This window comes from Gordionus sp. m RMFG-2023, chromosome 2 (assembly GCF_954871325.1).
Source record: "Gordionus sp. m RMFG-2023 chromosome 2, tfGorSpeb1-WG-v2, whole genome shotgun sequence".
Lineage (NCBI taxonomy): Eukaryota > Metazoa > Nematomorpha > Gordioida > Chordodea > Parachordodidae > Gordionus > Gordionus sp. m RMFG-2023.
Window position 1 is genome coordinate 14,933,520 of NC_088776.1, and position 17,413 is coordinate 14,950,932.

Genomic DNA, 17,413 nt, shown 5'->3' on the forward strand with positions numbered 1-17,413 from the left:
AAATATAAGATTATATTATCATATTTTTATTAACAAATTAAAATTTTATCCATAATCCCTCCCTCTTCCTTCTTCTTCGTTTATTGCACAGAAACAGATATAAAATAATGTAAAATAAGTTGATTTATAAATTATGTTTTTTTAACTTTTCATTGCCATCCATAAGATACATTTACTATTTCCTTTTCCTTTTTCTATTCCATATTCTATATGACCTTTATAGCTTTGCTATAATTTTGTTTATATCTGAAATATAATTTATTATATCTGGCCACGACACCATTTAAATAATAAGTAAAAGAAAAAAATATTTTATATACATTATACAATATTTATGTTCATTGATTAATAAAATAAATAAAAGCATTAAATCCCTTGTGCGATTATAATTATGTATAGTTTTAAAGTAATACAAATCTAACACTTGTATGTATTTTAATAATACTACTATTACCTCTCGTATTTTAAATGTTAAGAAGTGTCCAGTCTAACATATCCTTTTATCGAGTTAAGAAATGTCCAGTCTAACATATCCTATATAAGTTTAGTATTGGATTAACTCATTTATAATGCGCACAAATTGAGTTTCAAACACTGCGTTTCAAGCGCAAATAATGCATTCCAAATGACCTCGTGCAAATTGGTAAAATTAGAGTTTGGCGTTAGCAACCATTTTAAAAAACGCAAATAGGTTTGCTTTATCATTACTTTTTATTATTATTCGCTGTGTAATATTATATAAAATGTAATATAAATATCTTACTTATATCCTAAAAAGGAATATTTAGAAATTAAAGAAATAAAAACGCAGACGATAATATGATTTTCAAAAGACAAATCCTTTTTTAGGAACTTATTTAAAATGTTGCGTTTGGTTTGAAACGCTCAATGTGTGCGCACTATTATATTTTCTTTAAACCCATTGCCACTTTTTAAACCAATATCTAAATTTTTTAAGATTCATGCGATGTCGAATTAGGTATTTTTCCTTATCATTTACGAATAATGTAAATAATTAGATTTAATTTCTTATTTGATCAGCTTTAAAAAAAATATAGATCCTGTTGCGCCAATTATAATAAAATTTATTCTCAAATCTATTTCGTGTTTTTATTATTTTCACTTTACATATTATGGTCTGAAAATTTTCGGGTAATGATATATCACGTTAGACCACTTGCTAAACAACGACCAAAATTTAATAAAATACGATAAGGCACATTAATTTTTTAATATATATTTGACGGAATTACGTGGTAGAGTCCGATATACTATGTATCATTCTCCCAAGGACGGAACCACCAAATTGGCTTAAAAAACATGACCCTTGCTGGATTCGAGCCCACAACCTTCGAATTGGGAGACACTTACTGAACCGACTAGGTAGCATACGTTTCTCAAAATCATCAATTTTTTTTATATATAAGGATACACGCTATATAACATTTTAATAAAACACATAAAAAATTAACGCTACTCTAAATTTTCTTCGAAATCGATTTGTCATAATAAAAAATTCAGTAATTAATAACTGGATTTTTGGCGCGCTTGCTCCAAATTGCTATTTTCATTTGCAAAAAATATGTCGTAGCAAATCTTTCTCTAGAACCATAAATTAGTTTTGAAATGTAGAGTTTGGAGATATGAGTCTACATTAATATATTGAAACATCTTATAAATGACCACGAGTTTGATTAGATTATTTTAAATAACAGTTTAGCTGGGGCGGACCGAACTGAAGTGTTCCAAAGAGATGATTATGCATTTATTTTATTTATAGGTTTTATCTTGCAAAAATAAACTGAAAATGTTTCTTTTTTCTTCTACCACCAATTTTTTTTTACACGAAATGAATGATATTATTTTTATTTGTGAAACAAATTTTGGTATAAAATATGTGGTGTTTTCTCCCCCCCCCCCCTCCCGCCTTCACTCATGGATTCATTGAACCTTCTATTTTAGAAATTTATATAATATATAATACATTTTATGTTATTTTTAGCCAAAAAAATTTGGTTTACGAAAAATGGTATTAAAAAAATATATAAAACAAATTAATTTTAATTGTGTCTAGTACTTTTTTTTATTCCACATAAAATAAAATTTTCAAAATGTATCCTTGTTCTTTTGTAAATCTTCCTACTACTACCACATACAAAAAGTAATCTCATTTGTTTATCTTATATATAATAATTGATACAGTAAAAACCTCTATAATGTGGGTCGCTTACTCTTTTTTTTATAATCTTAGAACGGTGGTTTAGTTACCTCGCTGGAGAGGTCACTTTATAGAGGTTTCATGATATATAATAATTATTTATACATTTTATATTTTTTATAAATAATTAAAAATATAATAAGATTTTATTTTATCGCAGACTGCTTTTTAAAAATTATAATTAAATTTAAAATGATTTTTTTTATTATCTCAAAAAAAATTAAAATCCCCTTCTATAATTTATTTTTTATTTAAATTCCCAATTTATGTTTGTTTGAGAATATTATATAATTTTTGTTTCTTTCTTCTTTCAAAAACCTAACATCATAGACATACATTAACTATAATACAAAATGTTGTTTTCTATCCTTTAAATTCTTATTTATGATGAGAAAGAATTTATATAATTCTATTTTTAAAATTTTTAGTTAAAATAGCAAATAAGAATAATATTAGAAAAAATAACAGATATGGGCAGGAAAGAAAATTTAATGAGTGTTTATTTTCAGGGCTGAATTCGAAGTCAAAATCGAAAAAAAGCTGTATCTGTCAGTCCATTTAGTTTAAGAAAAATCAAGAAATATAATATTTATGAGAAACTAATGATGCTTCATCAAACTGGTTAATTGATTTAAAATTTATCTTTTTAAAAATCGGGACCATTTGGGGTCTTAATTTTTCGGCCCTCTTTCGATCGAATAATGTTTGCAAAGGAATGCAGAATTTTTAAATTTTTATGAAAGCCCGAAATTTCAAGACCTAGTAGAAACATTGTAAATTAATATTTCAGGAACTTGAAATCAAAACATTAAAGGCACAAAGATGTTATAGACAGGCTGTAACTAGTGAAGTTAAACGGCTCGAGTTGAGCCGATTTTTAAAAACAGCCAACTCAATATTTTACCTAGAAAAATATTACGCAAGCCTGAAGATTTTTCTTATAAATGTCATAAATGTTTGGACATGTATTAGTGATATCTCGAGGGTTAGGAAATATTTAAATATTAAGTAGATAGCTATGTAAATACTCAATGAATATCTTTCAGCTATAATTTGGTTATTATCCCCCCCAACCGATTTTGGCTATAATACCCATTGAGCACCTTTCCTGCATTATATTTTTCTGAATAAAACATTGAATTAGCTTTTTAAAAAATCGGCTTAAATCGAGCCGTTTATCAACATTAGTTTGCATAATTCGTTTGTGTTGGTTTAAATGGTAAGTATTATGTATTCTAAATTTTTAAAAGATAATAACAATAATATAGTTTTTTTTAAATTCTGAATCCACCAAACACGTAAACAAAAAAGTAATTTGTAAAATTACTTATTTATATCATTTGCTTCGGGGAGTGCCAAAAGCATACTGAAAGCGAGTAAATATTATCATAAATAAAATAAAATAAAATAACAGACTTATGAAATCGCCATATTTTTGAAATTATCCGAAAAATAATTCAGTTTGGTTTTTATAATGTTAGCCGACATTAATTTTAATTTTAAAAAGAGCGAAGAAAATTTATCAATTAGTATTTACTATATTAGAGAAAGTCTAAATCGTTATTTAAGTCACGAGATGCACTAATGATTACTGCGCATCTATTTAAAAAAATTAAATCAGTTTTCCGACGCAAAAATATAAATTTGTAAATTATTTAAAAAAAACGATAGACATGATCATAATATCCAATTTTTTTACACATGATTTAATAGAAATACTTTTGGCCGGACTAAGCTTTGCGCTTTTTTGACGCGCACCAATAAAAAGGTAGTATTTTTACAAAATGTGGGTATTCGCTCCATTTTTTAATTTGCTGCAAAGACAAGGCTAATATAGCGAATTTTTGGATTGTGCTCGCAAATTTTAATTAACTGAATTCGTGTTGATCAGTCTTAATAGAACAAATATGCCAATGCGAAATTTAACAAAAGTTTCTATTTTTGAAAAACCGACAAATATTTGAGAACTATGAATTATTTTATTTATAAAAAATATAAATAAAGTTACATCAAGCGCTTTAAGAAACTCAACATAAAAGTCCTAAAGAATTGGTGCCGACAGATTCTGAAAGGGTTGAATTTTTTGCACACGCGGGATCCGCCCATAATTCACAGGGATCTTAAATGCGACAATATATTCATAACCGGCAACACTGGCTCTGTCAAGATTGGAGACCTAGGTCTGGCTACCCTCAAAAAATCATCCTTCGCTAAAAGCGTGATAGGTATAATACTTGTTATATAAATATTTCGATTTAAAAAATATATATCATCAGATTAAGTAGAATCAGGGCGTCTAACCAATATATAACTCTTCAGTTCCATTTCGGTTCAAAACGGCTTATTTCGGTTTCAGTTTTTTAAAATTGATATAGGTTCGTCCTAGTTTATAAATCTTCGTTCCTTTCGGTTTGTTCCGGATTTTTGCAAGTTTTGGATTTTAAAAATTAATCATATATATTATTTTTGTTAAGGCTGTGTTCAAAATCTTTTTCAAAAAATCTAAAAGTTACAAATTTTAATTAAGTCCGTATGTTAAATTTATAAAATTTTCTAGAATTATGTTTTGGACCTTGTTTCCAATAAAGTTTGTGAATTTAATTTTTTGATATTTAAGGCACAGTCTAACCCTAATAATCGAATAAAAAAATATTTAAAAAATAAAAACCAAACAAAAATTAAAGAAAATGAGCTGAACTTTTGTATTTTTTTTGTTATAAAACATGCACGAGAAATAACAAATTAAGTACCAAAGCAAAACATTAACCACTAAATTCGTACTAATTTTAAATACCAAATTTTAGTAATAACAATAAAAATCGTATCAGGTTTACATGAAACATTACCTTAAGGGGGGGGGGGTGAATTTTTTTTATATCTAAACTTCAAAAAATTTGATGGAATTTGGGGAAAATCGGGGTTTGTAATGAGGGTTTGCTAAGCCGAACTTGGGTTCGCGGTCTGATCATTTGTATCTAAAATAGATTATAGTGTTGTGATGATTTAATGAAACATATTGACGATTAAATTAAAACTCATTCATATAAAATTATTTTATTTGCAAAAATAATTAAAATAACAAAAGGAGTAATAAAAGAATTTTCAATAATGCTTTTATATTTTAATTATTTTTGCAAAGATTATAATTTTATATGGATGGGTTTTAATTTAATCGTCAATATGTTTCATTAAATCATCACAACACTGTGTAAAGCTAACGAAAAGAAAAAGTTAAAAAAAACAAATCTTGTAAATTTCCATTTACTTAATTTAGAACGAATTATAATTGTTTAATAAAATATTTTGGGAGAGGGCTGATCCCAAGAATGCCACACCCAATTTTTTTTGGTTACGTGTTCCGATCATTTGTATCAAAAAATAGATTAGAGCTAACGAAAAGAAAGAGTTAAAAAAAGATTTGGAAGCAGCCTTGTAAATTTCCATTCACTTAATTTAGAACGAATTATAATTGTTTAATAAAATTTTGTAGTTTTAATTTTTTTCTGAAGTTAAAGTTTTATTCGCTGATATCAGCTAAAATTATTTGAACCCATTTTTTTTAAAAATACGAGTTCATAAATAAATATCTTGTTTACTTTTTTTTTCATTAATTTTAATCACGTATGCTAATAACTATATCATATATTCATATTGAATCATTGTGTAGTAGAGCTCCAAGCGTCGTTTTTTTAAAAGTTTATTTGCCAAATCGAAATATGGTAAATTAACGATAAGCTAGAGCGATAAAAAATATTCAAATTATATTGTATATTAATTTACACGCTAGCCTAAATTTCTCCAAGAATACAAGAATACTATCTTATTAATAATTCCGAAAAGAAAAAATATTGAAAACAATTTAATTAATTATCGCTGAAATTTAATCTGTATTGCCCCCAAAAAATTTAAATAAAAAAACGTCTCACATTCCTTCATTAGATTTTTTTGAAAAAGTGGTTTGCTATATTAGCACAAGGCCTATTCAAATACGAATTGAATAATGAATTATTCATTAGATTCTTTAAACTAATCGTTATGATTGTTAAACGGCTCGATTTTTAAAAACTGCTAACCCAAGATTTTAACAAAAAAATGTTACGAAAGCCCGGAGATTTTATAGATGGCATAAAAGTTTAGACATATTAATGAAATATCAAGCTTGCATAATATTTTATGGCTAAAATATTGGGTTAGCCGTTTTTAAAAATCGAGCCGTTTAACAACCTTAGAATTATATTATTCACTATTTTTAATTATCTAATCGAATAAGAATAGCATATTTTTTTATTCGATTTATGTAGAAGAATCCAATGCAAATAAATCATTATTCGATTCGTATTCGCTTTTGAATAGGTCTAATTGGTACCATTTGTTGTAAAATGAAGTTATAAATTTATCAATATTACGTAGTTATTTTATTATAGATAAACTAATTAATATTCATTTTTAGATAGGCTTCATGAAATTTAGTCATATAAATATGATGTATAATTAGTCAAGGTAATTATCTGAATTACATTCATAATAAAAATTTATATTACAATTTTTTAAAATTTCTTTTAGGCACTCCTGAATTTATGGCTCCCGAGATGTACGAAGAACACTATGACGAAAGCGTAGACATATATGCTTTCGGTATGTGCGTGCTGGAGATGGCCACTGGCGAATATCCTTATTCAGAATGCCATAACGCAGCACAGATTTACAAGAGAGTAACCACAGTACGTAACCATACTATACCTTAATTATGTGAGATATAAATAGGGCAAAGATTTTTTCAAAAAGAAACATTGTAGTTGAGATTAAATACTGTCAAGATATATATAAAAAATTCATACTTGAATTCCAAAAAAGTACAAAGATTATAAGATTTGAGATTAAATTTAAAAAAATAATAATACAGGGGGTTAAACCCGTGGCTTTGGAGAAAGTCGAGCTTCCGGCCCTACGTGAAATAATCCAAGGTTGTATAGATGTTAAATGTGATAAGCGTTTCACTGCTAAAAGCTTGTTGAACCACGAACTTTTTATGGAGGATTACGGATTCAAGGTTAGATTGATTTGCGAATATGCGTTGTAATGGGATATGGAATCCATGGGGATTCGGAATCTCTCACTTAAATCGTTTACTGAGGGCAATTTTTAAATTTGTAAATTTTATTTGATCGGAAATGTATTTCCAGATGGCAGACAATTTTGACAAGTATTGTAAACTATTCATGATTTATAATAATTATAGATTGTTCATATAAAATTTAAAAATAATACAAGTTTTTATGTCAAATTGTCTGAAATTCATTAACACGGGATATGTAATCCGCATGTTTAGAGTATTCATACAATTTTGCCATGTACCTTTGATATTTTTTTTATTATAACTTGAAAAAAAATCAATTATATTGTATAAGTTTAAGAGTAAACGGCAAAATTGTTAGAAATTTGTAATGAGATACTATGGATACTGGAATACATTACCGGTCAAATAGATTTTCCAAATGTACAATGAGTAATAAATTTAAAATTGAGAATTTCATAATCCTCATCGAATCCCGTTACCACATATACACAAAGACAAGAGTTTATTTTATTAATATTTCATACTTTTAGAATTTTGAAAAATATATTATATTATGCGATAAAACTTTTTAAATTTATGGTTTCATAAAAGTCCTCTCTTTGGAGAAAAGTTTATTTTTATAACTAAGACCGTTTTGTTTTTCAAATGAATACATTTAACTAGTGCTGTAAACGTTTTCAAAAAAGAAACGAGTTACTCGTTACCATGTTAAAAAAAGAACGCGTGTTACTGCTATTCAGAAAGTAACGCGTTACTTGAAAAATTAAATATTATATACAAATATTTCTTATACACAATATAAATAAAATTATACAAAAAATATATTATATGAGATTTTTTTATAATAATTTTTTTTCCCTATATATAATATAAATAAGATTATAAAAGAATAATTTATTTGTTATAATAATTTTTTATTTATTTTTAACAACAAATGATTTCCAAAATTTTGATCAGATAAACAAGACATATTTCGCTGTGCTACACACACACGTTCAACTGCCGCAGAGCATGGTTAAATAAAAATTTTAATTGGGGGAATTTATTAAAAATTTAGGAATGATCTTTATTTTGAAAAAAGCTAGATCTTCAATGGAATCTTCATTCAAATTTCCATCAAAATTCTTTTTATTTTTATCAGGAAATAATCTGGTATGTGTGTTGTTTTTTAAAGGAATTAAAGTCTGTTTTTTCTTTGTCAAGATATTTTCTCGAACTCGAAATAAGTTCAAGCTTTCTGCCTTCGTTGGCTTATAATTTTATTCGGGCCAATCTAATCTAAGTAGCGGGTGAATATTGATGATAATATATATTCATCTTTATAGATGTGTTCGATTTATTGAAAATAAATATAATCAAAAATAAAAATTCTAAACAATATTTCAACTGTATACATTTTATCTATATCTTGCAGGATTGCATTAATAAGTGGCTTACAAAACTTGAAATTATTTAAAGAAAATTTTAAGTTTTAATATTATAATAGTTATCGTAAGAGTGATCCCAAAAGTTTTAAAATCGAAAAACCTTAGTAACAGGTTCCATAAATCATATTTTTTAATTAACACTAACCACAATATAAATATGAACAACTTATCATTATCTGAAAATCTCTGCAATTCGGATTTATCACAAGATTCATCAAATATGCTATACTCCTTAATAAAACTATTAATTTCACGGAGTTATAAAAAGAGTTTTACCTTGTTATAACCTGTTTAATCAGTTATATTTTTTTCCTTAAGAATGGCGGCACAGTTTGAGACTGTATGTTTATTGCACAATGAAATATTTGAGTTGGGACACAATTTTACAAAGTTTAGACTTTGTATCCTTCATTTTCTTTATTGGCGTAAAAAATGTATCATATTGGGACTAGGGCAGGTTAAATCATGTTCATCTGAAGAAATATATACAATTGACATAATATTTATAAAATAAATTATAATATTACAGAATAAAATTAAAAATTAACATATTTTGATTGATTCAATATTAATTAGATTAAAAATCTTGACTGAAAATTTAAAATAAAAATGAAGGAATTTATTGGTATCTGACTTAAAAACTCTGCTTAAATTATTTATAAAATTTAAAAAATAATTTTATAGTACAAAATATGTTTTTCCCATATTTTTTAGGAAAAAATTTTAAGGTAACGTTTTGCGTTACCGTTACTCAAAAAAAGAAACACTTACAATTACTCATTACCTCTAGAAAAGGGTAACGAATGGAATTCCTTTTCTTCAAAAAAGTAATACCGTTAGTAATGACGTTACTTTACAGCACTACATTTAATCAAATTTTTTTTCAAAATTATATATTATTGCAAATAATTTTTGCTAGTACTATATAATATCATTTTGTAATTATTTAATTAAAAACTACTGTTAAAAATTTGATTATATTTATTATTTATTTACTAAATTAGTAGAAAGTGAAACGTTAATCTATAAGCGATTTTTCAATATGAATTTTAAAGTATTTGTCTTGGGCTGACCCACATTACCCTGTTCCACCTTGTTTAGAAATCATTCCTTTGTATAGTTTAAAAACATTCTTACCCCAACACAAAACTAAAAAAATGTTGCATTAATATATTTTATCAAAGGTCGAACTGGTAGCCCCAGAGGAATGTAGAAACGAAACGCCAAATTGTATACAACTACGCCTGTTTGTTCTTAACCCTGCTAAGCGAAAGGATAAATGCAAAACCAACGAGGCGGTGCAGTTTGATTTTGATATCAATCTTGATAATCCAATGGAAGTGGCCCAGGAGATGGTGAGTATTTATTTGTAAAGAAAGTAAGAAAAGAGGAAAGAAAGAAAAAAAATAGAGCTGTTTTTAAAAGTAAGAAATAAATAATGATCATATTTCTCTACAGGCCAATTCCGGTTTTTTCCAAGAAGATGTGGAAAACATTCGTTGTGTAGCAAAGCTCATTCGAGAACGAGTGGCGATTGTCAGCAAAGCGTTGGAAAAGGAAAAACAAGCTCTGACCAAGCACGAATCTCTGCAATTAAGTAACAACGCTACACCCTCGTTAGTGGTTAGGAGCAACTCTTTGTCTCAGACAACACACACTTCCGCTCAGCTGTTAAATCCAACTTCCGAAAGTTTTTCGATTGAGTGTTTGGATAATAATGGGGGAACGATTGTAGAGGAAACAATTATGGATAGTTGCGAAATGAGATTATCAAATAAACCATCCGAAGATGCTCCTTCGAGGGAAACGTCCCTGACTTCGACAAATACGATTAACGAGAAAGAAAATTTTGTCGCTATTAATGCTTCTCAAAGAGAAAAGGATAGCAAAGACGCCATCACTTCTGACATGAATACGAATAGCGAGAACATTCAAAACGAATCCACCAATAATAGCAGCTTATCAGCTTGTTCCTTGACAAATCCGATGAATAGTATTGTAAACGGGCCATTAACATCACATTCCAATTTTATTCCATTGCCAGTGGTGCCTTCCTCTTTGTTTTCGTCTATTTCCTGCCTCCTTAACCCGATTATAGAAGGTAATAATGATCTATGTAAATAATATCTACAAAGATGAGTTCACTACAGGCCAATCAGAATAATCAAATATGGCTGTTTTAACAGTATGCCACTCTTTTGAATGAATAAGATTTTTATTTTACTTTTCCTTTAAATGTACAAAAAATTGATGAAAAGATTTATTGATTTTATATTTGACATATTTTGCAGAATCTCCCGAAAGTCCAATATTCGAACCTGTAGTATCAATGCTGCCCAGTGATCAAGTTCTAAAATATTATTTTATATTAGATTTAGTAAATAAATAATTTTTTAATACCATATTTAAAAGCTCATTATATTTTTCATAATCATATAAATGATTTATTTTTAAATCAATTCACACTTCCATAATTAGTGCCGGGATTCCCATTCAAAGGAAAATTCGTTATTGCTATTTTTTTTAAAATTCAATATATATAACCATTTTTTTAAATTTTATTTGAATTTTTAGTTTTGAAAATAATATAAAAATGAAAATTTTATTCTTTTCATTTTTTAATTGAACCTTTATCTTTTTTGTTTGAAACCTTTTCTGTTTAAAAAAAATATTTAAACTATAATACTTCCTTTTTTCTATTCTTAATTTTTATTTAACACAAGCCATATAATAATCTTCGATTTTTTCTGATAGGATATTGAAAAAATGATGAGTAGTAGCGTCGAATCACAGCAACCAATATCCGATTCGGAAACCGTTCAACACGACATGATTATTTCCGGTTCTGAGAGGTAACTGGATATTTTATATATATAAAACAATTATTATTCTCGTTTTTAATCCCAATTCGGGTTTGATTGCTAGACATTTTTAGTGTAATAAATCATAGACTTTTGGTTTTTAGCTTCCTAGGTTTAAGTGTAATTATAGATTTACACGCCTATTTCGAATTTTATATTTTTCATTTATTTCTTAAGTAGCTTAATATATGTTTATCTTACTTATACTCAAAAGTGAATCCCTTCGTAACGAAGATCTATCTTCTTCATCCACAAACCTATATTTATCTGCTAAGTCTCAGTTATCCACAACACTTTCTTCCACCACCTGTACCTCCACTAACACTATTATTACAAATATCAACACTGAACCTTTGACAAGCAGGGCTAAAAAGAAAAGCATTGGAATTGAATATTCCTGTCCCACTTCTCTTTCCTCCTCTTCGATTTGCTCGTCACTTCCCAAATTAGCTGTCATAAGTATGGACCAAGAAAACGGCTTGGTGGAGCTAGTTTTGGAATGTGTTATAGACACGGGGAAGCAAATAACTACCACTTTTAAGTTCACGCCCGAGGCAACGGATCCCAACGATATAGCCAATAATTTGGTAACATTTATTTTTCCATTATTTTTTTGTTTTTTTACTTATAATTTTTATTGGAAAGATATTAATTAATGTCTTCTTGATTGAATACCGCTGAAAGAAATTACATATCTAAGTCTTATTGAAATCTTGCTTTTAAATATATTTTTATAAAACATTTTCCATTTCATACAATCCACTTGCATGTTAAAATATAAGTTTGTAATTAAAAATTTTGGGAATGTCATACTTTATTATATTCATTTTAAGATATAAATCGTGATATTTGATCATATAAAAATATTTCAAGCTCTATCATCCTTTCATAATGAAATCTTTTTTGATATCATTAGATTCAACAAAACCTCCTTTCATGTACCCAGAGTGAAGCCTTCACGCAAAGACTTATTCACCTCATCAGTTCGGTCAAAGATGTTCACAAAAACATGTCTTCTTCAACTATCGCAACTACGATTCTCCCTCCTGGAAAGTAATTTAAATATTTATTAAATGAAGGAATATAAATTATAAAATACATTTGAAAATAACCCACAGTTTGCCCTTCGTATTTTCCTCATCCACGCCCATTCCTTTGGCCTCAGCCAATCACTCCGAAACCGAGCAAGAGAACAGACAGGCAATGAACGGAGAAATCAATAATTTGAAGAGGCGAGGCTCAGCCCCACACGCTAATGGTAATAGTAGTCATAGTAATTTGTATTTGGAAAGAGACGTCATGCTCACAAACATAGCCATTCAAAAGCTGCAACAGAAGTTACAGGAAATCCAGTGCCAAATTTTTAGACAACAAAGTCAAGATCAGGTTCAACAACCCAACTCTACTGGTTCTATTTATCAGAACGGAAACGAAAACACTTTAAACTTTGATAGTGGTCAGCACCCTGTGAAGATTGAGAATCGAGATGTTGGTTACAATGCCAAAAAGGTGCATGATTTATTTATTTATTACTTTAATATTGTAAACCTTAAACCTATCATTCGTTTGTTATATTATACTGTGATCGTACAGTGACTGGTCACTCAATGATAAATATATTTATGACCTTTAAGAGTAGCCACTAATTTTTCACTTGGTTTGTGTGATTTGGAAAGTAAATTTAATTATTTTTTTAGAAAAATGAAGGTATAGAATTATAATTATCAAATATTTTTTTTAAAAAAAATTAAATTATGACTCAAGGAGATGCAAGATATAAACTTATCGAACCGATTTTGGGAAACGCTTTTGCTCAACCAAGACCAAATGCTCAATAATCCTTACATTACTCTGCCAACGCCACCCAATAATTACAACCACTACCACCCTTCTTTGATGGGGCACGCCCCTCAGCCCTTTATTAATAACCAACAAAATTTTTACGATCAAAAACAAAATACGCCACTGAATTGTTTCGAACCTGCTATATCCCACAGGAACTCTTTTTCCGGCTACCACACTTATTATCCCTATTCTACCGATTACTTTTATCAGTATCACTTGTGGAATCAAATAAATCAGCAACATACAATGCTACCTCCATTTCCTCATCCACATGCCCTTCCCCACAATCACCCGTTAGCCAACTTTTACAGTCACCCACATAGGTTTATGCCTTACGGGCCACCCTTTCAAAACAATATCATGCAAAATCATAATCACATTCAGCAAACTCCCATGTATAGTGGCACCAGGTCCCTCAACTTGCCTTACTCTTCTAATTCCTCTTCTTCCAACGTTTCTAACCCGACATTTATACCTCCCTTTTCTTCCGTAATGGAAAACATGATTAACAACTCCTACTCGAAACCTATATCGTTAACAACTCATAATATGCCCGAAATCAATGAAAAGCGTCCGCTGCAGCCACAACAAATATCCTCCAACTATCTAAAAACAACGACTCCCATCGATATGAAAACGACATTAAATAGAGAAGCAAATATGACTAACGATTTTATAGGATCTTCAACGGCTCTCAGCATCGAAAATATTAATGTTAGTTTCAATCCAAATACTATTACAACGGTCAAGAAAATTGACTCTCATCAATCATCTATCTTTCAAATCACTGGTAACAATATAATTAGTAATAAATCCTCTACGGTTTCAACCCTCTCGGCCAGTATAAACAGTCTCATCAACACTACTGCTAAAAAAACATTGTCACATCACACAGGTAGCAATTTAGTTCCAAATAACACCGCCTTAGGAGGCTCTAATTACCACAACAACAATAAATCGACTCCTCTCTTAGATCTTGAATCCCTAAATCACAAACTACACAAAGTTTTTGCAAATAATACTAACACTAGTGGCGGAAACTCAAATACTGCTAATGGTTGCGGAAATAATATTAGCAACAATGTTCTAAACCCTTCATCGATCAACATTAACAGCTTCAAAAAAGCTTCATTGCCAACTCTTAGCATTGGATTGGTATCACAGAATGTGATAAACTCAGTACTTCTTCACAATCAGACAAACTCCGTTGAAGGTTCTAACGATTCGTTGAAGAGATGTGAATCGCTTACTGGAAAGGAGATTATAGCTCGATTTGAAGAGACTGGTAAAAGTATTACTTGTGACAAGGTAGTGGACCCCAATAATGTCAAACCATCAATCGTCACAGAACCTGTGGATAATGGACCGAAGGAAGCTGAAAATCCCAATTATGTAAACACTGCTGAAACCAATTTTGAACGGCTTATAGATAAAACGGGATCGCCCATTAAAAAATCGAATAGTGGGGCCTCCGATGAAAATATAGATGTTCGTATTAACAATTCAAAGTATACTACTACCAAAAAAGGGCGTTTCTCAATTAGCAATACTGAAGGAAAGATTTTTCTTAACGGCTGTATAGGAGTAACTAATCAAAATACTATTGAAGACTATAATTCTTCTCAGATAAAATACCCTGAACCCGTGTACTTTAAGCCTCTGAGTACAGAACCTTCTATGCCTATTTACACTTCAAGCTATCAGCCATCATACCATTTTTATCAGTATATGGAACATGAACATTTAGATAAAAAGGACGAGAAAGTAATTTTTTAAGATATTATTTTTGCATCTTTTAAATTTTTTCAGTTAAAATATTTATTTTATTATTATCTTTATAATATTAGGAGGAATCATCCCTCTTTTCTGTCCATTCAAGTCCTTTCACTATTTCTCGTAGTTCTAGCACAGAAAGCTTACTTGGTGGTCTTGATCTCCTGGAAGTCGAGGACCAAGGCAGCGTCCAAGAAGGCCATGTCAACGCCAATCACGACCGCAATTTGGATATTTTCTTTGCTCCACTCAAAAATGATTACAACATAGATTTTCCGGACGCTCGTAGTTGCTACCAAGCAACAGAAGCCAGACAGCATAAACGCAAACCAACTTCTCGCCATCACCACCACAGTCACTATAGAGGAGGTAGCCTTTCTTCTACTCATTCACACACTAGTCGCTCCCCTTTCCCAACTAATATGTTGGCGCTAATGCAAGGTAGGCATCAACTACCACCCCAGATTTCTTCGAAACAACGTAGGAATCATACCAACAATTTAAACCATAGTGCCGATAATAGTGTGAACAATCTCAATATGCAAATGAGGTTGACACGCAAAGTTCCTGTGAGAAGCCGGCTCAACGGGCATCATCATCATCACCCAAATAATCACCTTTCTTCATCTTTCCACCAAGATAGCATCAGTAGCGGGAACAATATTCACCAACCTATTCCCAACCAATATAATATCCTTGGTCACGATAATCAGCAATCTTCATTGGATTACTTCCACAATAGCCAAGCTCCGTTACCATTCAAATATGGTGGCTTAGTACCTAGAGCTTGTAAAAGCGAAGAAGATCTCCAAAAGTTGAGCATCTTGTTTGAAAAAACTATGATAAAATACAGGGAAACATCATATTTACCTTCAGAAGCTTCACCACATCAGCATCCCGCCTATGGAACACAGCTAAGGCCACCTTGTGGTGACGAACTATTAAGACGAGATCTGGATGAATCTGAAAAGTTTCTCTGCAAAAGTTGCTATTCCAAGGTATGGATTTTTATAAATTTTGTTTTATATATTTTCGAAAAATAAATACACGTTTATCTTTTTAAGTAATTAATGGTTGAAAATTTTAAAAATTTAAAGGGAATGATTATTAAGCCATTATTTTTTTCAAAAAACAAAAAATTAGATAACTCAATTTTCTCCACAATCATTAAGACCACTCTACTTAGAGGATTATGAAGATTACGATGATAATTACCAAAAGCTAATATCAAGGTTTTAAAATAGACATAATTTAAATTATTTATTAAAAAAAATTAATCATTTCTCAAATTAAATCTCTTAAAAATTGTTAAGCACTATAAGTTTTAATTTAAAATAGAGTTCGACAAGAGATATATTTTATTTGTTATTTAATGCAAAAAAATATCGAGTCTAAATTCTTGAACGTATTAATGATTAATATTTGAAAAATAAGACACAAGGCCGAATTGTCCATCGTGATATATAAGCAACAGGCCGAGATAGAACAATACAAACATATGAAATCTTTTTACAGACTATTCAACTCACAAGAAACCAATCAAGATAATGGATACTAAACGCGCCATAAACAGATTTTATAAACAATATTTAACTTTTTCATTTTAAAAAAATCTTTGATCTTAGAAAAACATAAATATAACATTTATATTCAATTTTCATAAATAATAATTTACGAAAAAGTATTACGCCGTTTACATTCTTTAAACAATAAATTCGTATGTTTTTAAAAATACAAATTTAAAATAAAATAGGGTCCTTTTACAAATTAAAAATAATTAAATCCACCAAACAAAGTATTATTTTTTTAGCTTAAAAATTCTAATTTTAAGTAGTGAGTATAACTTACCCAAAGTAACATTTACAACCATTTTAAAAAAATTTGAAAGTTGGAAATATTATTTCAGTCCCCTTTGCCCAACTGTGATATGACAAAATAATTTTATTATAATGCTTTGAAACAAATATGAATTTTTAAAAATAAATAAAAAATACCATAAATTTTAGCTTAGTTTTTTTAGTATATATTAAAATTGTCATATTCCTATTATATCATCTTTTACTCATTATAAATATCATTTTGTTTCCTACTCTATTTACATTAATTATATCGACGGACGACGCGTATTTATGATTTCAAATTCATACAAAATATATAAATATAAACTTTTATTTTCCATTTTTTATATTATATCTGCGTATATCAACGGTAT

The 17,413-nt window shown here is 29.0% G+C and overlaps 1 protein-coding gene across 1 annotated transcript in view; it reads left to right on the forward strand.

Annotated features, from left to right (window-relative positions):
* Positions 1 to 17,388, forward strand: part of LOC135924866 (uncharacterized) — a 30,551-nt gene extending 13,163 nt beyond the window's left edge. Inside the window, exons 3-16 of the mRNA XM_065459991.1 lie at positions 4,223 to 4,443; positions 6,782 to 6,939; positions 7,122 to 7,268; positions 9,907 to 10,077; positions 10,181 to 10,823; positions 11,014 to 11,069; positions 11,477 to 11,574; positions 11,798 to 12,170; positions 12,500 to 12,636; positions 12,702 to 13,092; positions 13,348 to 15,192; positions 15,276 to 16,199; positions 16,345 to 16,433; positions 16,636 to 17,388. Of these exons, the coding sequence (XP_065316063.1) occupies positions 4,223 to 4,443; positions 6,782 to 6,939; positions 7,122 to 7,268; positions 9,907 to 10,077; positions 10,181 to 10,823; positions 11,014 to 11,069; positions 11,477 to 11,574; positions 11,798 to 12,170; positions 12,500 to 12,636; positions 12,702 to 13,092; positions 13,348 to 15,192; positions 15,276 to 16,199; positions 16,345 to 16,433; positions 16,636 to 16,759 (5,377 nt within the window). The 3' untranslated portion in view covers positions 16,760 to 17,388. The remainder of the gene's footprint in view (positions 1 to 4,222; positions 4,444 to 6,781; positions 6,940 to 7,121; positions 7,269 to 9,906; positions 10,078 to 10,180; positions 10,824 to 11,013; positions 11,070 to 11,476; positions 11,575 to 11,797; positions 12,171 to 12,499; positions 12,637 to 12,701; positions 13,093 to 13,347; positions 15,193 to 15,275; positions 16,200 to 16,344; positions 16,434 to 16,635) is intronic.
* Positions 17,389 to 17,413: the final 25 nt, after the last annotated feature.